Source organism: Euleptes europaea, chromosome 2, assembly GCF_029931775.1.
Source record: "Euleptes europaea isolate rEulEur1 chromosome 2, rEulEur1.hap1, whole genome shotgun sequence".
Taxonomy (NCBI): Eukaryota; Metazoa; Chordata; class Lepidosauria; order Squamata; family Sphaerodactylidae; genus Euleptes; species Euleptes europaea.
In genome coordinates this window covers 92,669,783-92,692,726 of record NC_079313.1, presented here as the reverse complement: position 1 = coordinate 92,692,726, position 22,944 = coordinate 92,669,783, and the positions used below count along the sequence as shown (strand labels likewise).

The following is a 22,944-nucleotide window of genomic DNA, read 5'->3' as shown; positions in this document are numbered from 1 at the left end:
AATTACTTACTATCACCAAAATACATTTCCAGGGCAATCCTAAGCCGTTCCACTCAGGTCCATTGTATGAGGCTTACTTCCAGGAAAGTGTTCCACTGTTTGTACATCTATAGTATCATCACTGCTCATCTTGCTCCTCCTCCAGCCTTTCTTCTCTAGCCTGTTGGCAGCAGGACTCGAATTTATATATGACTTTGTCCACTTTATTTTCTAACCGAGCCAGGCGTTCTTCCAATGATTTTGCTGTTTATAACAGGAAATGACATTTGATGAGCAAAGAGAAGGGCAAGCTGATGTATGCACCCTATTGTAGAAACATTATAGGTTTATCTGTAGACAGATGCATTAGAGAGCCAGTGTGATGTAGTGGTTAAGAGTGTCAGACCAGTATCTGAGAAACCCAGGTTCAAATCCCTGCTCATGCCATGGAAGCTCACTGGGTGACCTTGGATCAGTCACACACTCTCAGCCTTAGGGTTATTGTGAGGACAAAATGGAGGAGAGGATGATGTAAGCTGCCTTGGGTCCCCATTAGGGAGAAAGGAGGGTACAAATGAAAAAGAATGTGCAGCTCAGGCGCTTGTTCATACATAAAGGCAGAGAACTTACTTTTTATGTTTACTATGTCCTTGATCTCTTGTAGTATTATGAACAGCTTCTCCCAGGCTAACTCTGTTTGGAATGTGGGTAAAACAGTGGTATAAGCAGGAACTGTCACTGCTGTCGGCTGACTACTGAAGACAGAGGTGACATTGGGTCCAGAGGAAGGAAGTAAAGTTCCATCTGCAATGCAGAAAACAAGCGATAATATGTGCCCACATGGTAAAGAATTCCCTTGTACAGCAAAGCCAACTATGTGTTCCACACAGAGAAGGAAGGGGGGGGGGTCTTCTATTGCTCTTCAATTTCTTCATGAAATGATCAATAAGTTCTTTGAGGTTTAAATGAACATGACATCAAATTGCCTAATTTGCTAAATTTATTGCTAAATAAATCCAGTTTGAAATGATTTAGCAACTACAAATTTTTAGCCACTGATTGTTGGACTGAATGCTCTGATTCTCACTCATATATATGCACATTCTAACCTCTGACTTTCAGCCTGTTGCATTAAGTTAGTATGGGGTAGTTTTAGACCATTTTGTATTAATGTAGTTATTCAATCTAACATTGAATCTAAAGCATTTAAAGTACTGCTGTAACCTGTACTGCTATACCACAGTCATGTTCAGGAAGGGGCAAGCTAAAAAAATAAAATAAATATACACACAGCATGAAAACCAGTACAGCATTTTCTCTTGCCATATCTTAAAAAGCAAAACAGCTCAGGTGCTTCTGTTATGCCAAATGTCTTGTATGTTCATAGCTTTAGTTTCTGGATATAAGTATCCACAGATTTTACACTTTTGAGAATGAGATATATTGACAAATGCAAGGACAAATGCAAGAATATATTGACATGCAAGGACTTGTGGGGGACATTTCACTTCCCCTCCCCCCACTGTTTCCCTTTTCCCTTCCCTTAAAGCCCCCATAGCCTCTCCCCTTTTCCTGCTTCTTTCTTTCTTTCTTTCTTTCTTTCTTTCTTTCTTTCTTTCCCCCCCACCCACCCACCAGCCAACCTAACTTTATCTGTCTCCCTGCCCCCTGCTTCAGCTTTCCCTTTTTTCCTCCCCCCTGGTAGCCAGGAAAATTGTTGCTCAGCTGCATGGTGCTGACTGCCAATCCCAGGCCCAGTCCTAGTTGCACTGTGGGGGACTTGTGGGGAGACCTCCCTTTCCCCTGTTTCCCCTTCCCACATTATTTCCTCTTTCCTTCCTCCTAACAGTCCCATTGTCGTCTCCCTGCTTCCTTCTCATCTTCCCACCCACCAACCAAAATATAGGATTGCCAGGTCCTTCTTCACCACTGGTGGGAGGTTTTTGGGGTGGAGCCTGAGGAGGGCGGGGTTTAGGGAGGTGATGGACTTTGATACCATAGAGTCCAGTTGCCAAAGCAGCCATTTTCTCCAGGGGAACTGATCTCTATCAGCTGGAGATCAGTTGTAATAGCGGGAGATCTCCAGCTAGCACCTGGAAGTTGGTAACCCTACCAATGCACCTTTTATCTGCCCCTCCCATCTTCAGCTATATTTATTATTTACTTCCTTCCTTTATATCCGGGTTTTCTCCACAGTGGGGACCAAAGCAGCTTACATCATTATTCTCCATTGCTGTGAGGATAAAATGGAAGAGAATGCTGTAAGCGGCTTTGGGTCCTTATTGGAGAGAAAGATGGGGTATAAATGAAGTAAATAAATAGTAAATATAGCTGAAGATGGAGGGGAAGATAAAAAGTATGTTGGTTGTGGGAAGGAAGGAAAGAAAGAAGGAAGCAGGGAAAGGTGAGGACATAGGGGCTGCCAGGAAGAGAGAAATAGTGTGGGGAGGAGGATACAGGTGAAAGTAAGGTGTTCCCTGCCAGTCCTTGCTGTTCCCCACCATGAAACTGTCCCCTGCCTGACTGGCACCTTGCACAACTGGGTTAAACTTTTCTTGAGATGAGGCTGCCAAGGGGAGGGAAAGCTGAAGACAAGAGGGCAGATAAAGGTGGGTTGGCTGGTGGGTGGGAAGGAAAGAAGGACGCAGAAAAAGGAGAGATGATATGGGGGCCTTCAGGAAAAAGAAAGAAGAAATAATGGGAGAGAGGAAAATGAGATCCTCCAAGCAAGTCCTTGCAGGTCCCCTGATTATTATTCCATAATAAACATTATACGCATAGTAAACTAAAAATCACATGGTTATCTCCTTCATTTCTTAACCAGAAGATCCTTCAAGTTTTATGACAATATGGATAGGCATAAGAATTGTAAGGAAGTTGTTTTCCGTTGTTTGTGGGTTTTAGCTGTAGAGCAGAAATTTTGGTTACCAGAAACACAGCTTAAACTTTAAAAGGAACTGAACCAAGGGAATAACTTCTGGGCAAAAAAAAAAAGAACCTAACAAAAAAGAACCTATGGCATTATCTGTGTGGTTGTGTAGCAACAGTACACAGTCTCCTTTGTGGGGTCAGAAGGAAAAATCCATTAAAACTGTAACCGAAAAGAAGAAGATTTTAAAAATTATTTTACTTTAAAGCATACTTCTGTTCTTGATCATCTACTTTTCTTTTTCCACCTTCTAGTACACAGGAGCAATGACACCGGCTAGGAACCATACAGAAATAATATTTCCATACCAAGATTTACAGATATGTCCTACTTACACTGACAAACAGGAATTTCAGCACTCCATGCTACTGTCTGACCAGATATCACACACTGTATGGAAGACTGACCAATTAGCCTGTACCTGTATTGAGACAGAAACAGTTATGGATTTACCTTATTCTGACCCACAGTGCATGTGTATTGTGAGGGGTTATTAGAGAAACCACATTCCTTGTAAACCAGGAGTCCATGGATTCCAAGTCTTCGATGTCTAATTACATCTATCCTAACTAGATAATACTTAGGCCTCTTTTGGGGCTTGGAGACGTGGCTTTACAAGCTGCATGCGATGGAGCAAAACCTACTTCCAATTTTATTCTACTGATATTTTAAAGAATAATAATATTTCAGATGTGGGCCGCCAAACGAAACCAAGAAGTAGTGAACAATATATTTTCATACTATAGTGCACACCTATTCACCTATAGTGCACACTAGGGAGTAAATACATTGTACTGTGTGTGGATGTTTCTGACAAATACCCATATATATATATATATATATATATATATATATATATATATATATATATATATATATATATATATACACACACACACACACACACACACACACACACACACACACACATACAGAGAGAGAGAGAGAGAGAGAGAGAGAGCATAGACTGCAGAATTAGATCCTTATTAGGTTCACTAGTTTTTTCTGACAAGAGTCCGGAAAAAGTCTGCATAATAGGCAGAAATCAGTTTATTAAGCTTTTCCTGTTCAGAGTGACAGGTAAATGCTTTCCCAGATTATTTCTGTTTATTATACAGCTGTTAAAGGCAGAAGAGCCTGATCAGAACCCCATTGGTCTCCATGACACTTACCCTTCATCACAGGTGAAATTTACAGTGGAGCCAAAAAGAAAATCTTTTGGTTCAATCAACCTGCCATTCTTTGGTTTTCCTGGATTTCCACATGTTTGCTCTAGCAGAAAACAAGACAACTGTTACTTTATACAGATGTTATCTTCCCTTTTTTATACTAAGATGCCCTAAAGTACAAAGGTAACCATTGTTTGTGCCTTTCATTTAAAATAAAGATGTAACAAAGGCAAAATTGTACAACTCAATTTGTTGCCTGTTCAAAGAGAATTTAGGACCGAGGCAGTATCCTTGGTTAAAGATTAATCAGTTCTTTCTACCTCTCTAATAACTAGTACAAGAATGTTGACTCACTTTCACAGAGCACATGAACACTTGACCACTTCATGCTTGTAAGACATATAATAAAGGATGGCTGTTTAGGTTGTTTAGTATAGCCCGGTTGGCACTCATATTTCACAACTGATCCAACAGGATACGAGGTCTTATTTTTATATGCAACAAGTAGCTCAGCAAAGTTCAGTCCAGTTGGAGGACCACAGCTATCTAACATTAAAGAAAGAGCCGGGGGGGGGGGGGGAGATCAGTGGTTATTGTGAAACATGTCAAAGGGCTATTGGGTTCTGGCCTTTGGACTAACCCCAATATTCTCCATTTGTAGCATGGACCTCTGCCCCTTCCCGGAACTGAAATTTTCATACTCTGATTGGGCAGATTAGAGAGAAAATTCCTTTTTTAAAAGATTTGTATTTTTAGATATAGCCATTGATTCTTTTTTCCCTCTTTTAAAAGAGAGAGTAGAGCAGTCAATGCACTCTCTTGTAACTTGCAGTTTTTTTATATTACTCACCATAGAACAGGAAGGTTTGCAAGGACGCTGTTTGCCTTTGAGCATCTACAGAGTGAAATTCTGCAGAATTTCCCTTCCTGCCCCTCCTCTCTTGTCTGAATTTCTCTTTGATCAAAATTATATTCATTAGAAACTAACTACATATTTCTTAAAAGAGGAAAATAAACAGATTGTTGAATTTCAGGGAGAAACTGGGTAACGAGAAATTAAGAATTTTTCGTAACAACCCTGATTCAAATACCACTTGCAGACAAGGCAATGAGCAAACCCTGCACATTTAACATGTATGGATACACCTGTGCTGGTAAGCCTCCAAATATTGTGATATATTGACTTGGGTGACAGACTGAAAATGTTTTCAACTACTATCATAAGCCACCTTGAACCACAAGGAAAGGCAGTAAATAAATGTTTTAATAAACAAACAAACATTCAAACTGGTAGTTAATAAACGCTTTGCTGTTTTTGACCTTGAGTTCATAATTTAGAGAAGCTGTTGGAGAAGAGTGCCAAAGACCATTTAAGGTTCCTTGAGGATAGGGTTGCTAGCTCCAGGTTGGGACTACCTGGAGATTTTGGGGGTGGAGCCTGAAGAGGGTGGGGCTTGGGGAGGGGAGGGACTTCAGTGGGGTATAATGCCATAGAGTCCACCTTCCAAAGAGGTCATTTTCTCCAGGTGAACTGATCTCTGTCGCCTGGAGATGAGTTGTAATAGCAGAAGATCTCCAGCCACCACCTGGAGGCTGGCAACCCTACTTGAGGATGATAGGTTGGTCAAAGACAAAAACTCAAAGTGCTGAGGCATGAATCCTCACAACCCCAGGGGTAACGTGCTACCACCAGTCCCCTTGACTAACCTGCCAGCCAGAGACCAAGAGACTGAGTCTCTAGCCTTCCTGGGTCTAAGATCAAGACGTTGCAAGTAGAATTAAAACAAAAAATGTTATTCTGGTAGCTGTAGCCAATAAAGACTAAAGCACTGGCTTCAGATTGAAACCCCCAAACCCAAGAACATATAAGCAAGTGAACATCAAGGCTAAAATAATAATGCTAAATATCTAACCTGAGCACATTTACAAGCATTGGTTCTCTGAATCCAGATCTTACCTGACAAGACTGAGTTCAACAGAGTTTCAAAGTCCAAAACAGGGGCTCCAGCCAACCTGGCCCACCCAGAGTCAAAAGGTGTCCCAAAGACAGATGTAATCCAGGCAAAGGGTAAAGACTCAAAAGCAAGATCTTCATTTATGCCAAATGACCTATGCTGGTATAGTTCTAGTTGGCCAATCAAATGTATGGCTAGTGATATAACTGGACAAATCAAGTATGTTGCTAACCTAGTGACCTAGTGACCTTAACCAATCAGGTTGGTTACTGTCACAAGACCATGTACTCTGCAAAGGGTTGCCAGGTCCCTCTTCACCACCGGTGGGAGGTTTTCGGGGTGGAGCCTGAGGAGGGCAGGGTTTGGAGAGGGGAGGGACTTCAATGCTATAGAGTTCAATTGCCAAAGCGGCCATTTTCTCCAGGTGAACTGATTTCTATCGGCTGGAGAACAGTTGTAATAGCAGGAGATCTTCAGCTTGTACCTGGAGGCTGGCAACCCTAACTCTGCAGCTTTACAGGGACTAATTAAGCAAGCACCTTCTCCCCCTCATGGGTTCTTGCATTAACAAGATGGAACATGTAGGCAAACTCCCTCCCGGTTCCTTTGGCCTTGTGACTGGTTGAACGAAGGCAAAAACAAACAAACAAACAAACAAACAGTGCAGAGAGAAAACAACTTCTTTAATAATTTTTACAACCCTTCCACGTGTAGCTTTGTCAGGAGGAAACTGTCCTGTGCTCGGGCAAGCCCCAACGGCGGGACTACCCGACAGGCCACTTACTGGGCAGGAACCCAGGCAGCCCCCAGCCGAGGGGCAGCCCGGGAGGACCCGGCGTCACGGCCGGGAAGGGTGGAGCCAGGCGCCGCAGCAACACCACCCAGAGGCAGCGGGGCGCAAGAGACAGCCTCACCCGTCGGAGGAGACAGGTGGGGCAGAGCCGAAGAGGGGGGAGGCGGGGCGGAGGGAGCTGACGCAGCTCAACTGAGAGAGAGGGAGGGGCACAGACACCGCCCAAGGAGGCCTTTTCGAGCCTCGGAAGGGCAGGATGGGAGGCTCGGGAGGGGGTGGAGCCAAGGGGGGCCTGGTCCATATAAGCCCGCAGGAGCGCGAAGGCCAGGGAGGAGGAGGCTGGCTGCTGGGGAGCATTGGCTCTGAAGCTGGGACCAGCCTAGGGAATAGAGGAGGGGATGTCCTTCCTCCACTCCTGTTCTGAGGCCAAGGAAGTGCCCGTGGATGAAAGCGGGCCAGGACACGGGGCCAAGAGGCGGGGCCTATGGGATGGGCCCTCACAGAAACTTTCAGATTCTTTTTTAGTAATGTCCCCATGCATCATACTAAAAAGAATCTGGAAGATTCCCCCTGATAAAGCTACACGCAAAACGCATAGAGGTTTCAAAAATTATTAAAGAACTTGTTTCCTTCTGCACCATTTTGTTTTTCCTTTGTTTTGCCTTGGTGCAGCCCTAGGGTTGCCAGGTGCCCGCTGGTAGCGGGCAAACCCCCAGTAAAGTGCCCCTCTGCCTGCCAGCCAGCTGAGGGTCGGCTGGCAATCGTGCACGCGCAGGCCCGCGCGCCAGCCGGGAAGCCTCTCTTCTCCCTCCCTCCCTTGTCACATTGGTATACTACCTCTGAGCCATATACAAACTTGTCTCCATCTCTGCCATTAAAGGTACCATTGGCAATTGAAGGAGGGGGAAAACAGGGAATGCCTGTGTCAGCCTCCCACCTTCTTTATCTCACTCTTTGAAGCTACAGTCAGCTTGACCTTGGGTTCTCAGAAAGAGAAGCTTCTACGATTTAAACTAGGCCAAAGCCTGAACCAATGTTTCTGAATAGATGAGACTGGTAGGCAATGACAAAGAGGGATATATAATGTAAAAGGGGGGAAGAACAGCCAGGAGGGGAAAGTGGGGGATTCACCAAAGGAAAGCCTGGAGTGGAAGTGGGGCCAGCAAATGGAGGAAAGCATTAGTAATGTTAATAACTCAGCTGCTGAAGTAAAACTTTCCTCATGTCTTTCCAAAGGAACTGGAGGAACGTGTGGCCAAAAGTATGTGTAGATTTTTTTTGCATCCTAATAGCTGTCTTATATAATGTTTTTGATTTAAAGTTGAATGCAAGTGTTCTGATGGACATTTAGATGTTATGCAATACTTACGTAAAACACATGTTGGGGGAGCAGGATGCCATAAACTATCAGCCTCACATTTACTAATGTTACTTCCACGTAAAATATATTCAGGGTTGCATAAAAACCTCACAGTATTGCCATATGTGTATGAAGACTGATATGAAGATGATATTTGTCCATTTGAGACTTCTGGTCTACTACAGGTGACCGCTGGAAAAAGAAGAGCAGCATTAAATAAGTGAAGCTGAAGATAAATTTTGTAAATTAAAAACCAGTAAGAACGACCCAGCTTTGGCCGTCCATGATAATAAAACCAGAGGGATAGCTGCATATGTTGTAGCAAAATTCCATTGGCACATGAAAGACTAACAAAAATTATTCCAGGATGAGTTTGGTTTTTTTTGAGACAGAACTCAGGTTATCAGATATGTATCCTCCATTCATCTGATGAAGTGAGATCAAGCTGGAATAAATTTTGTTAGTTTTAAAGTAACACTGGGCTTAACCGCCCATTCCTGAAGGGGGGCGCGAAGCTGACCCTACTTAGCATCGAAGGTGATGAGCTTGGGCTAAGGTGGGTTATTTGGGCTGCTATTGATAATTAAACCCATTCTAAAATAATGTGAGGATAAAATTAATATATCCAATCATTTGATCTTTTGTCAACATTTATTTTAAATTTGCAATGTGTATTTGCTAATTCTTACCAAGAGTAGTTGTCAGCCTGCGTGCTTATGTGACTAAGGGTTCTGTTTTGGTTACTTTGTAAATTAAGTGACTTTCCTATCTTAAAATGTTTTAATATTGTTATACCACACAAATGCTCAAAATGGGGTAAAGTTGAAAATACATCTCTACACACAGGATGACAATATTTTCACATCTGCACTATAGGAGACAAAACAGCTCAGTTACTTCCAAATGTTAACTAAGCACAATGGCCTCAATCCAACAAATGTTAATAATGACTAAGGAATCGATGGAACCAATTAGTCCCAAAAAGCATTGCTTTCAACGGAACCTAATAATGCCTAACTATTGTCATGACAACAAGTTCCTTCCCCCAGGATCTATTTCAAGAAATGCTACATTTACAGCCCATTCCTGACTTCTGAGGACAAAAGTCTTCAGGAGGTCAGGAAGGGCATAAGCAGCTTGGCTGCCAGCAGCTGGGCCACTTACACCATGCAAGATGGCATGACCAATGGCAGGGAGGCCCAGATGCTGGTCTCCGGGTTCTGCTATGGCAGCACCACCCAGGGACACCGGCTTCCCACCAGTGTAAAGGTCCAATCTAATCTAACGTTCTGGGGGGCATCCAGGCGTCCCAGGGCACGCTGGGGGGGGGGGAGATCTGCATGTAGGCAGCTCCCTGTCCTGTTTCAGCCCGGCATGCTGGCAGCGAAAGCAGTGGTGCTGTGCCTGCTTTTTAGCAGGCGCAGCCCCGTTGTTCTCAATGGGGCGAAAAGCCCCATTTAAAAAGAGAAAAGCCTGTAAAAGGCTTTTTTCGAGATTTCAGTGGCTGTGAAACTGCTTTGTAGGTGCCACAGCAGTGCCTCCGCCACGCTGTCCCTGGCTGCCAAAAACTCAGGAATGGCCTGTTAGAGGATGATCCCTGTTGCTGTATCTTTCTCTGTTGAATCTCTTGTACAAGCCCCACTGAAATCCATGGGAGCACCTCAGCAACACACTGCTCAAGGGATTGCGCTGTTATTAGGCTTGCCAGGCTCCGCAGCTCCACCGGTTTCCATAGAGTTTTAGCCAAGGTTGGCAGAGCATCTGCGTCGCTTCTGGGTAAACCCAGAACACTGTGCCTGCTGGCTCTCAGCTGGTCGGCGGGCAGCCCGGTGGATTGGTGGGATTTTACCTGCCACCGCCGGGCACCTGGCAACCCTAGCTGTTATATGACATTGAGGAGGATTCTTCTTGTCCAGGATTTATGCACAACAAGACAAAAAACTTTAATGCAAAGAAAGCACCAAACAGGGATTTCCCTCATCACCTTTGCATTCTGGTGCAGGTCCGCTCCACTTTGTGGTTAAGCCATTTCTTTCCATTGTACAGGAAATGCTGTTTTTTCCAATGAGAGAGAAACCTCTGTCACATTGGTATACTACCACCGAGCCATATACAAACTTGTCTCCATCTCTGCCATTAAAGGTACCGTTGGCAATTGCAGGAGGGGGAAAACAGGGAATGCCTGGAGAGACAATCAGCGACAAACACTTCAGTTTGATTGACCAGCACAGCTATTAAGGTTGTAGTCAGGCTGAACTCATTTCAGCCTGAATCATTTTCATGTCAGCTGATCACTCAATCATGTAATGAATCAATCATGTAAACACACATTGTGGGATGGCTTCTGACATGAATTGGAATAAGAAAGAATGCCAAGTGAAACCAACTCCTGCAGCTTCAAGGCTCTTATCCCCAAGAAGCTCAATCGCTCCAAGTGTCCTTCCAAGCACAATAATTGAATGTGCTAGAAAATACATTCTGTTATCTCCCCCTGCTCCCAACTCCTGAAGCAAAGGCATGGGTAATCAACCATGGGCTGGAAAGCCCATGATAACTACTAAAGTTGTCATTAGGAACACCATGAGATCCCTGATGCTCTCATCTTCTATGTAGCCCCTTACAACTCCCAACTCAGTTTACCTGTTTCAGCAGAAGAAGGTAGGCAATGCTGGCTGGCCCCAACAGAGAAGATGAGGGAAGAATATCTTTATCCCTTCCCTCCTTCTTTCTTCCTTTCCTCCTCCCCGTCCAGTGAACCTTTGATGCTAGTTTGGCAGCATCTGAGAAGATCACCATGCCTTGTGTAATGGTAATAACTATCAGACTCAATCAGTATGCATGCTGTCTTTGTAGGTTTGGGCAGAGAAAGAAAAATTCAAACTTTAATAGCTTCAGTGAACAGATCATCTTACGTTCGCAGTGTGGAAGATCTCTATTCCAAACAACATTGCCATCGTTAAACACACAACGGGCACTGTTTTGCCCTATTAATCTATGTCTAAAATGAAAGAGAATTTTTACATTAATTCAATGAGACAAGATGTGAACTAATTCCATTCCTCAAACAATACTGCTGCCAAAGTTACTAAGAAAACCCCAACACCAAAAATTCCTTCTGTTGTTGTTCTAGCTTTGGTCACAAGTTTTCATGTTTCAAGAGTCAAGAGTTTCAAGAGTTCAATTGTCAAAGTCATAGCAATTCCCCTCCTCAGTCTGACTGACAACACTCAGCTTTCTCCTTAGTTTTAGGAGTATAAAAGCAAGGATGCTTTAAGTTGTCCAGGGTTGAGGCACTCATAAGAAAAAGTGTTATAGAAAATGCATATTACAGTTCATGTATCTTCAGTAGTGACAATCGAAATAAGAAATGCTCCACATTTGGTTGCCTAATTTAAATAACTCAGCATTCAGATTCCTAGTCCAATTAAGGCACAAGCATTTCCAAAGCAAAGATAAACCATTGTGAGCCAGAGTTAACAGAGTTATCTGGAAAAGTATAAAGCATCTTTTTTTGACAATCCCAGATGGGATTAAAGCCACACTACATCAGATCTCAGAAGCTAAGCAGGGTCGGCCCTGGTTAGTATTTGTATGGGAGACCACCAAGGAATACCAGGGTTGCTGTGCAGAGGAAGGCACTGGCAAACCACCTCTGTTAGTCATACATTCATGTGCATGCACATCTGTACATACAGAGCAGATAAACACCAACTGAAATTGTTCCAACAGGCAACCTACAACTCACCCTTTATTGCAGACAAAGGTTACTTCATCATCAACGAAAAGGCTACTTCCAGCTGATATTCTGCCATTCTGTATATTTGGAAAATGACATTGTCTCTCTACAAGAAATATTAGGAACACTGTTACCTCACAAAAAAAACATGCTTGCAAAGGAAGTAGGGTCTTTGATGAGTGTCTTATCTGGCCTGACACATTTGGCCTGAAGTCAATTTGAATATGAAATAATGGTGGCAGTGAATAAATTTCCTATTAAACACATCTTGTTAACTACCCTCTGGCATAATGTTCAAAAGAGCTACACTAGGATTTTTTCGTATTTCTATCTGTAGAATTTCTCTCACTAATTTAAACACCTTATTCCAAAAAACTTTTATAACTGGGCACTGTCATCAGATATGAACGAATGCGCTCACATGTCTTTGACATCTCCAGCATATATTTGATATGGAATAACTGTTTTGGGCCACTGCACAGTAGCATGACCACATAATTGCACAACAAAAAGAGAAAGAAAAGGCAAACAACAAAACTTAATTCAACATACTAGATAACAAAAACTTTTCTAAAACTTCTATTTCTCTCCCCCCCATCTTCCTATTCAGATAACCATCTTTGTTAGTGAGGCTTATGTTGCCTCCTCCACATTCAGCTAGGCAAGCAGCAACCAATTTTCTTTGGGGAAGATGTTTCAACAGAGCAAGGCCTATGCTTGTGCTCATAACTGGACTGTCCATAAATTAATGTTTTAAATGGGAGCTTAGAAACTTCATAATTTTAATACCACAGTGGGGTTTCATCAAATCAATTAGAGCTATTCCCCTGAAATAGTCATTTTATGTATTAGCATCAACTGTGTATGTGTTTGTAATATTTGTAACCCTTTATTCTTTGTGCTTTTTAGGAAGCCTGTATTTTAGGCCCTGTGTTTTTAAATACAATTCATAACCTGGGATACAATAGTAAGTCAAAGTGGTCCCAACAGGATAGCTCTGTCTTTGTTCCTCATGCTTTAGAATAGCAAAGGCTTTTGGTTTTGGAGGATCACAATCTCCTGGAGATAAAGATGCATATTTGAAACTTGTTGGGGGAAACGGGAAGTTAATTGTCACATTGAACATTGTGGCACTGAAGCGTTGTGCCATTTCCCTCTAATGAGTTCCTTTCCACACAAGTGTCTTCTAGCTTGCTGTTAAATTTATCTTGCTCTATCAGGTAAAAGTGGAATTACAACGGTGGCTCCTTCACATAGCACTGAAAACAGCACTATTCTACAGTTACAGTCCTGCAGTGACCATCTCTATGGTAAAGTGATACATTATTGACCCTTCTCAGATTTGTCACCAGAATGCCAGCCAAGGAAGAATATACAGTATTAAGCTGCTTCATGCCTAGTCAGACCTTTGGTCTATCTAACTCAACACTGTATACTTTGAAGAAGAAGAAGAAGAGTTGGTTTTTATATGCCGACTTTCTCTACCACTTAAGGGAGAATCAAACCGGCTTACAGTCACCTTCCCTTCCCACAACAGACACCCTGTGAGGTAAGTGAGGCTGAGAGAGTGTGACTTGCCCAAGGTAACCCAGCTGGCTTTGTATGTAGTAGTGGGGAAACCAAACTGGTTCACCAGATTAGCCTCCGCCGCTCATGTGGAGGAGTGGGGAAATCAAACCAGGTTCTCCAGATCAGACTCCACCGCTCCAAACCACTGCTCTTAACCACTACACCACGCTGACTGGCAATAGCTCTCCAATGTCTCAATAAAACCATAATGTTCAGCATGATAGTTGAACAAAAGTGTTTGAAATACATTAATGGATAATAAATACTTACTTGGGACACATACGGGAAGAACAGGATGCCATGTATTATCATCCTCACATTTAATAACATTTTCCCCTTGCAAAATATATCCATGATAGCATTCAAACATCACAGTATTGCCATATGTATATGAAGGCTGATACGCAGATACTATTCTTCCATTTGAGATTTCTGGTCTCCTACATTCTACCACTGGAAAGAGAAGAGCAACACTAAATAAGAAAGTTTTTGTGCCAAACAAATTAGGGACTAGTTTTGTAAGATGCAAGCCAGTAAGAACCAGCCAAATTTCCTTAGTCAAAGGGAAATTTTAAATTCTAACCACTCCTACCTTTTGTCTATATTACCTGCACAGATCAAGATTAAAGTGGAATGAAAGAGCCATTTTCACCCTGTGTAGCCTCACATAACACATACATCCAATAAAAGATATCAACAATATTATGTTATTTATATTAATCAGTAAGAAATACCTGCTTCACTTAAGTTATTTCACAAAATACAATGGGCAGTTTTGTCCACAGAAATTAATGAAGCTCTGTATGATTAGGAGGATCAGGGTCTAGTTTATGATCTCAACTTAATTTATGCAGATATAAGTTCCACTGGAACTGAAAGGACTGCCTTCCAAGCAGAAGAGCAGAAGATGCTGAAGCCAAGATGTTGTAGCCATTTCCTCCTTTTTTAAATTTTCACCTATATAAGCCATTTCTAAAATGGACTGAGCAATGATTATATTTACACATAAATACACATTAAGCACATGGGATTGAGCCAGCATAAAGTAGTTTTAGGTCGTTTTGTATTTTGCCCCACTTTACATGGTCCTCTGATATGAAGTTATATTACAAGGAAATGTGTTTCATTCACCTTCACATCTAGGTGCAGATTCACTCCATTTTCCATTAATGCCATTTTCTTCCACTGTACATACAATAGTCTTGTCTCCAATAAGAGAGAACCCACTCTCACAGTTGTATGTTATTGCTGAGCCATATTCATAGTCATCTCTATCAGAACCACTATGCTTTCCATTGGCAATTGTAGGTGGGGGCAAACAAGGAATGCCTGGGGAGATCATCAACAGTGACGCTGAAGTTAGATTTTAATTGCAAACATTAGCACTGTTCTCAGGCTGATATTTTTTTCATGTTAAAAATTTTCAGCAGACTATAACAGTCAGTTGATGAATCAATAAAATCAAGACTTCTTGGGATATCTCCTGAGATCAACCAGAAGAGGAAGGAATTTTGTTCTTTCTAAAGCCAGCTACATTATTCATATTATTTGATTTATTGAAAATATTTATACTCCACCTTTTTGCCCAAAAAGGGGCCCAAGGTGTTCATATGGGTGTATATTCTGGGTAGGGTTTAGCAGCAAGTGCTCTTTATGACAGAATCTTCATGTCAGAGTTCCAGCAGTACTAACAGCCATTTTGCAATACTGTGGGTCAGCAACACATCCATGGCTGTCAGACTTCAGCTGTTGCTAAAGAACTTTGACCCGAGGAAATAAATGCGTGTTTTATTATTTTGTTGCACAATGTAAGTTCTCTCCCGGATCTTCCAGGTAACTTTTTGTACATAGATCATGATGGGTAGTCGTGTTAGTCTGTCAATAGCAGTAGAAAAGTATCTGAAGAAGTGAGCTTCTGGTTTCTGAAGCTGTGGCTCATGAAAGCTCATACCCTGCCAGAAATTTTGTCTTTAAGATGCTCCTGGACTCTTGCTCTTTTTTACTATTTTTGTAAATAATAACTCACAAGTTAAGCATCCAAGTGTCTGTTTAAATGTGCTGTTTTAACAAAACAATATGTACCATTGCTGTGGTTGCTAAAACAAATGTATTCTTCCCCTTAAGTGGATAGCTTCCAGACAAAAATGATATCACTCATTTTTTAAATCCCTTCATGCTAGGGTTGCCAACCTCCAGGTACTAGCTGGAGATCTCCTGCTATTACAACTGATCTCCAGCCGATAGAAATCAGTTCACCTGGAGAAAATGGCCACTTTAGCAATTTAACACTATAGCATTGAAGTCCTTCCCCTCCCCTAGCCCCATCCTCCTCAGGCTCCACCCCAAAAGCCTCCCACTGGTGGAGAAGAGGGACCTGGCGACCCTGCTTCATGCTGTTACCAACTCAAATTAGGGCCCCTGACTGTTCCTCCAGGCCCACCGTGGCCCTATGCTCATGCGATGAGCGTAGCTTGTTTTAACTATTCAATTGACTAACAAATGTGAACTGGTTTAAAATTTCTTAAGGTTTATTGTATATTATGGTTTTATTGTATTGTATGTTACTTTTGACAGTGTTAGCTGCCCTGAGCCTGGCTTTGGCCAGGGATCGAGGGTGGGATACAAAAAAAAAAAAAAAAAAAAGACAATTAAAGAAATAAATAAAAACCAGCACCAAACATAGGTAGGCAGAATGAAGTAAAAATGCTCAGCTTTCCAGCACATCCTGGCTCCTTTTTTGGACCAATTATGCCTACAAATCCACCAAACCTAAATAACTTAAAGAGAGTAAGAAATACAATAAGAACTTTATGCTTAGGAAACAAACAGGAAATTAAAGTTAGGAATTGTGAAAAGTACCCGAAAATAGGCAAAAGGTTAACAAACGGATAAGATATTGCCCTAAAATGTATTCCGTAACCATGAGATTACAAATCCTTTCTTAAAAGAATGTAATCGGGAGTGGAAAACTGTGGCTATCTTTTGTGGGTATTTTGGGGCACTGACAGAAGAGGTGGAAGAAATAAACATCTCGGGGCTGGGTACGGCTGCTGTGGGGAGAGAAACATGGGAAAGATCTGTGACGACTAGTAACTTTTGTTGAAGGATCACTGGATCCAACCCAATATATGGAGATCAGTAGAGTTATATCCTGCTTAAAGGTTTAGGCAGCACCCCAGAATTTTAGCCACTGGGGGTTATTACTATAGCCTGAGCACACTAGAATGTTTGCAATGCAACAGGTACACAGAAAGGTCTCAAGACAAACCTTAATGGCTTTAACAGATAGATCATCTTACGTTGGCAATGTGGAGGCTCTCGACTCCAAACAACTCTGCCTGCCGCCACCATACAACGAGCAGCATTTTGCCCTATTAATATGTATCTAAAATGCAAGAGAAGTTTTATGAATTAGTACATGTGACAAACAGTGCCCAAATACTTTAAAATATTTAATAATTTGGGGTGTGTTTTTTTATTTGCCCACATACTTTGGCACTTAGGCACTTGAATTTCTGAACAGGAGTGCCCAAATACAAGATTATTTTTCTCAGTCGATGGAGACAAGCTGCCATTCAACTCAATGCCTCATACAAGAGTGCTATTAAACAACATTAAAACAACAACAGCAACAAGAAGAACAAACAACAACAACAGCAACAAAACCACTCCACCACAAAAGTCTTTATTGTTGTCTAGACCTGAGTCGCTCGTAAGACAAAACGTCATGGAAAGTATCTATTGAACACATGAAGCTGCCTCCTGTTAGCAGTGCAAGCAAGCAAGCAAGCTCGCGCTCTCCCCCTTCCCCCCTCTCTCTCCAGTCAGTGTTCAGAAAGGTCAAGTCCAAGGTTCAGACAGAGCAGACCATTCACAGCAAGGTCAGGAGTAGAGAGACATGTTGCTTCCACACAGCTATGCCCTTTCCAGCTGCTTATAAACAGCAGCACACCACTCAGGCAGCCTGTAATGCCATGCACCTGCCAGCCACCTCAGACCTGCTCCTGCAAACATGCATCCCCTCTGTCAGTCAAGCACTTTGCCTCCAGTCCTGTAAGGACCTACGTGTTCGCTTCCTCCGCCATTCCTGAGGTTCTGGTGAAGAGGGGGGTGAGTAAGCACACAGGCAGCTGCCTTTCCACAGCTGGCTCAGACCTGGAGGAATTTCTACACTGGTTCCTGGCAGTGGGTTTGGGTCTGGCCCTGAAGGGGCTGCTTCTTCCTGTGCCTCCTCCAGTGCTGGCTGTGTATAGAAACCAGGGCTGCTGGCTGACTCTTCGTCAGAGGAGTCATCGGTGTCCCCTAGTCCTGGCTGGGCCATGACAATAGCTGAGTGAGGATTTGAAGCCAGCTTTCTTTGGTCCCAAGTTCAAAATTGTATATACCACACTATACTGGATATTTACAGCCATTCCAGGTATCTTCAGGACAGAAAGGCATTACAAGGCTTGTGACACATGGACTCTTGTATTACAATGACTGGAATACCTTCTACCTCAATCAAGATGCACATTGCAGGCTCAGGAAAAGAAAACTGGTGACCCTCTAAACCCGACATCTCAAAGAGTTTTGTTAAATGCACTCTTAATATGTTTTTTAAGTTAATATTTTAGGGCTGTGTACATCTGAAACCACACTGAGCATTTTTGTACAAAACCCCGTTGTCACAGCTGTAACTTACCCCTCATTGCAGGCAAAGGTTATTTGATCACCCAGCCGGAGGTCAGTCATATTTGCTATTTTGCCATTTTCTATATATGGAAAAGAACAACGTCTTCCTAGGAGAAAGATTGGGATTACCATTACTTCATGTTGTCATAACTTTCAAAAGCAAGAACATCAATAGTTAGTCTTTAAACTGCCACAAGATGCTTTCTTTGCAGAAACAGGCAGGTGAATTCCAGGGAAAGGTTTTCACATGAGAAATTCTTTTCATAGGGGAAATGGGTCATGGGTGCAAATCTGAACAGCAGGATTCACATGGATGACACTTTCTCTGTAACCAAACCAGCCACCATAGATCATGTGCTAGAAATCTCCCCCCACCCCATTTGACTTCCAATTCAACTACTGTTTTTGGCACTCTAAGATGGGAAGCATCCTGAGAGTATAATGAGACATTACACTGTCACTGCCCTCGTCCCCTCTCACCTTGTAACATGCAATTTAACACAATATATGAAGGATAACAACTGCATTGTGTGCTGTCCCACCCCTGATCCACATGTGGCTGGCAGCAGTGGGGCAATGCACAGAATAATGATATCAGATCTAATGCTTTGTTAAAGTAGTGATCATGAGGAAGAAGGGAAAAGAGAAACACAATATTTGTTTCACTCTAAGACAGTCATATGCACATCTGCAAAACATTAGTGTTAGCATGGTAGGTTTCATGAGGCCATGCCTGGTGTTCATGTTGCTTTACATTTCTTAGAAATAAAGTAGAGACCTCAAAATTTGAATCCTTGGAGAAAGGGCCAATTTTTTTTTTTTTAGTTAGACCAGCTATAAAACAGTGCCAACTATAAAACAGATGTTCAGACTACTTAACAGATCAGTACAGAAAGCCAGCGCCAAAACATATTGTGGCAAACCTATCAAATGAGACCAACTAGGCAGCACTAAAATAATTATAACATTGAAAAACTATACATACACATACTACACATTCAGGACAGCAACACTGGAGTGCCCCTACATGGAGTGTGAAATGGGATGGACCCCACCACTCACGACTCAGACCTGTTGGCCCACCTTCGCTATCACAGCCCAGCGGGAAGACAGGCAGGAGGTAGACAATGTATTGGACTCCAGAAGCACCATCCTGATGGGGCATTGGTACCCCCAGAGATTCAGGAGACAGGCTGGAATCCTGTTATTTGTTGGCTGTGACTTAACAGCACTTTACACACACACACATTTGTTCTAGAGCTTTGCATATTAAACGAATGGAGTGAAGTTACTGATTTTGAAGCACATTCGCTGTTTTGGGGGCACTGTAAACAACACAGAGATGAGAAAGTAAACTTCTGAAGGCTTCCAGTAACTTTGGATCTCTGCAATAGGCATTTCAATCCACATTTCATGAGAACCACTGATGACAGTCCTAGAATTGATACTCACCTTGACAAAACTGAGTGACTTCTGACCATTCTGAAGTTTCAAGGCATGTAATAACAGGACGTCTTCCACGAACAGGTTCATAACCTGGCATACAATGGTAAATCACATTTGTCCCAACAAGATAGCTCTCTGCCTCTGGACTCCTCTGCACAGCAAAAGATAAGCGTTTTGGAGGGCTACAGTCACCTGGAGATAAGGATAGATAGGAACATTTTAAACTTCTTGGGGCAAACAGACATTCACAGTAACATTGAACTCTGATAATTCAGAAAGCCTTGTGCCATCTCCCCTCTAATTATGTTGCAGTTTCTGAGAGTGTACTGAATACAGCTGAAACAACTGACTACAATCAAACTGGTTTTCCTTTACTGTCTCCATTGCACCAGGCCAGTGTCCAAAGAGGAATAAAGTAGCAGATGCCAAGGGATTGTATAATATTCAAAGGTTTTTGAAATTTTGTCCCATGCACAGGCTATGTGCTGCTTTGGTGTATCATTTCACCAGGTTAACAATGCACATAGCCGATGGAATGCTGCTCTCTTTCATGCTTCTCTTATTGACAATTTCAGTGTCTGACATCTCCGATACCAAAGGCAGCAGATCAGAGATTTTCAATCCCCCCCAAATAGCAGCAGAAATGCAAGATCAGAAAACAAAAAATACTTATGTAAATGTGAACAGTCCACCTGGGTTAACAGGGCTATACAGGCAATTAAGTGGTCATCTAGGGAGCCAGGCTGTAAGGGATGCCAAATTTGAACTACTTGCACACAAGTTAACAGGGATTGTTTTTTCTCTCCCTGCCTCTAGGGCATCTGTTTCCATGCAGGCAAGGGTAAACCATGCACAGCATCTCTGTGCTGTCCTTGGGGGTTGGTTGTTGCTACTGCTGGCTCCTCCCCCATCAAGACTGAAAGCCTGGGAAAGGTGAGAAGGACATCCAGCCCAGGATAAAGAACCTGTTTCACTGAAGGCATTGGGCACTTTTGCACTCCCTTGCTTTTGGCAGGCTTTTTTTGTCTCTTCTTTCCACTTCCTTTTAGTAGTTCTTAGGATGGCCCAGGCGAGCCTGATCTTGTCAGATCTCAAAAGCTAAGCAGGGTTGACACTGGTTAGTAATTGGATGGGAGACCACCAAGGAATACCAGGGTTGCTGTGCAGAGGAAGGCACTGGTAAACCACCTCTGTTAGTCTCTTGCCTTGAAAACCCCATAAAGGGTCGCCATAAATTGGCTGCGACTTGACAGCACTTCACACACACACAGAAGTAAAGATTTACAGGCTCTCTGTTAGTTCTTGAGAGAAATCTCTTTGCTTTGGCTATGTATGTTGCAGAATGCTTTATTACTATCATGAGGTATGTGGTAGTACACCCTGGGCAGCTTTATTGAGCAGTGTGTGTGTGAAGGCTTCATTCCCTTCCCCTGCCCAGTTCCCATCTGGCTGTTGGCCTGGCCTGGATCCTCTCCACGGGGACTCCTGTGTGGCATTTTCTGAGCCTGTGTTGCTAAGAACAGCTTGCTCATTTTGAAATGGCTTTTGCCTAAGAGGACTTTTAAATGGGAGGGGGGGATAGCAAAGGGGGGCATGCCTCTCAATTTGGAAAACAAACTGCTAAAATGAAAGTTTCCCACCATCCCTTCCTGATCTCTTCTTTTAGTTTGTACTTTTCCATTTCTCTTGAGGGTTCCCCTCCCTCAAAGCTGTTACTATTGTTGGAAAAGTGGTCTGTGGTGCATTTCAGAGAAGGAATTATGGTAAATAAGGAGGGGAGAGAAATCAGTAACAGAGAGCTTAGCAAATCCTGGAAGGGGGAGATTGGGTGGGATGGCATGAGATTTAAAAAAAAAACACAAACAAACCCTGAGTTTCCATGCAGCCTCCCCTCCTTTGTAACATCCTAAAACTAGACATTGAATAAATTATTGCTAATTTTCAAATTGGCAGATTGGAATCAACATCTTAAAATTTAATTTTTGGATGTGGGAACATCCAAATATATATAGATTCTGGTTTAATTCCAGTTTACTCACTGTAAACAACAGCAGCAAGGGCAGCAAAAAGGCATAACTGAAGAACAAGCATGTGGCGAGAATCCTGCATCACAGTGTGCAAGACCAACATGTTATCAATGAAACTCTGTTGAACAGAATTTAAATTTCTGTTCCAAGATTTAGACCTGTAACAAGGAAGGTAAATTAGTTATTTGCATCCTAAAAACAAGGATCCTTGGGGACTACTGCCCTCTTGAGCCAAACTCATTTATTTACTTCACTTCCACCCAGTCTTTCTCCCCAATGGGGACCCAAAGAAGATTACATTGTTCTTTCTCCTCTGTTTTATCCTCACCACAACCCTGAGGTAGGTTAGACTGAAAGTGTGTGATTGGCCCAAGGTCACCAAGCAAGCAAGCTTCCACGACAGGGTGGGAATTCGAACCTGAGACTCCCAGATTCTAGTCAGACACTAACCACTACACCATACTGGCTTTGCAGTGCCAATCCAACACTGTTCCACATTATTAGATGAGGTGCATTTTAGAGCCCTGTATACTAGAATGGTGACTAGTTCTACCTGTTGAACCATGTGATTGTAATGATAAACCAAAGAAAGACTGCCCCAGCCCACCTTCGAAGAAGTGAGGGTGGGGTGAATTTTGGCTGCAGTCGCAAGAATGAGAGCAAAGCACTGGGCATCGTCAGGCCTGACGTGCGATGAGGGGTGGAGCCAAGGGAAGGGATATTATTGACTGGGTCGGGCAGACTCTCCTTCTTTGGAAGGCGAACAAAGGAGACAGAAGCTACAGAGCAGGGAATCCCTATCAGGCCATGTGGCTAAGTATGGGGGGGAGGTTAGCTGGGGGTGCTTTTGTACTCGCAATAACCCTTTTTCCCTGGAATATTTTCTGCCTCTGGGGGAAGACTGCTCTGAGCTGCGACGGGCCACCTGGCTGCTTTTAGGCTCCTTTCCTTTTGTTTCCTTCCCGCGTGCGTTGGACGGGCGGACTGTGAATAGGCAGCCCGGTGTCTTCAGAGACTCCCAGATCCTAGTCAGACACTAACCGCTACACCACACTGGCTTTGCAGTGCTAATCCAACACTGTTTCACATTATTAGATGAGGTGTGTTTTAGAGCCCTGCATATTAGAACGGTGACTAGTTCTACCTGTTGAACCATGTGATTGTAATGATAAACCAAAGAAAAGCTGAGGGACAGATAAGATCTATCTATCTATCTATCTATCTATCTATCTATCTATCTATCTATCTATCTAAAAACAATTCTGCTTTAGCTAATATACAATACCATACAGAACAAAGAAAATATATAG

At 42.7% G+C, this 22,944-nt stretch overlaps 1 protein-coding gene across 1 annotated transcript; it reads right to left on the bottom strand.

Moving 5' to 3' along the window:
• Nucleotides 1-118: 118 nt before the first annotated feature.
• LOC130473315 (complement receptor type 1-like) lies at nucleotides 119-22,309 on the bottom strand. The gene is made up of 12 exons (XM_056844838.1): nucleotides 22,242-22,309; nucleotides 21,647-21,792; nucleotides 19,614-19,799; nucleotides 18,172-18,268; nucleotides 16,790-16,875; nucleotides 14,622-14,819; nucleotides 13,761-13,943; nucleotides 4,432-4,623; nucleotides 4,081-4,180; nucleotides 3,244-3,329; nucleotides 610-783; nucleotides 119-243 (listed from the first exon to the last, which is right to left on the bottom strand). The coding sequence occupies exons 1-12, from the start codon at nucleotides 22,307-22,309 to the stop codon at nucleotides 119-121; spliced, it is 1,641 nt and encodes a 546-aa protein (XP_056700816.1).
• Nucleotides 22,310-22,944: the final 635 nt, after the last annotated feature.

Coding starts and splice junctions, on each gene's coding strand:
- LOC130473315 (XM_056844838.1), bottom strand. CDS start 22,309: ATGCCCAGTGCTTTGCTCTCATTCTTGCGACTGCAGCCAAAATTCACC. Junction 16,876..18,171: donor ACCTTTGCCTGCAATGAGGG/GTAAGTTACAGC, acceptor CTTGCATTTTAG/ATACATATTAATAGGGCAAA. Junction 3,330..4,080: donor AATTTCACCTGTGATGAAGG/GTAAGTGTCATG, acceptor GTCTCAATACAG/GTACAGGCTAATTGGTCAGT.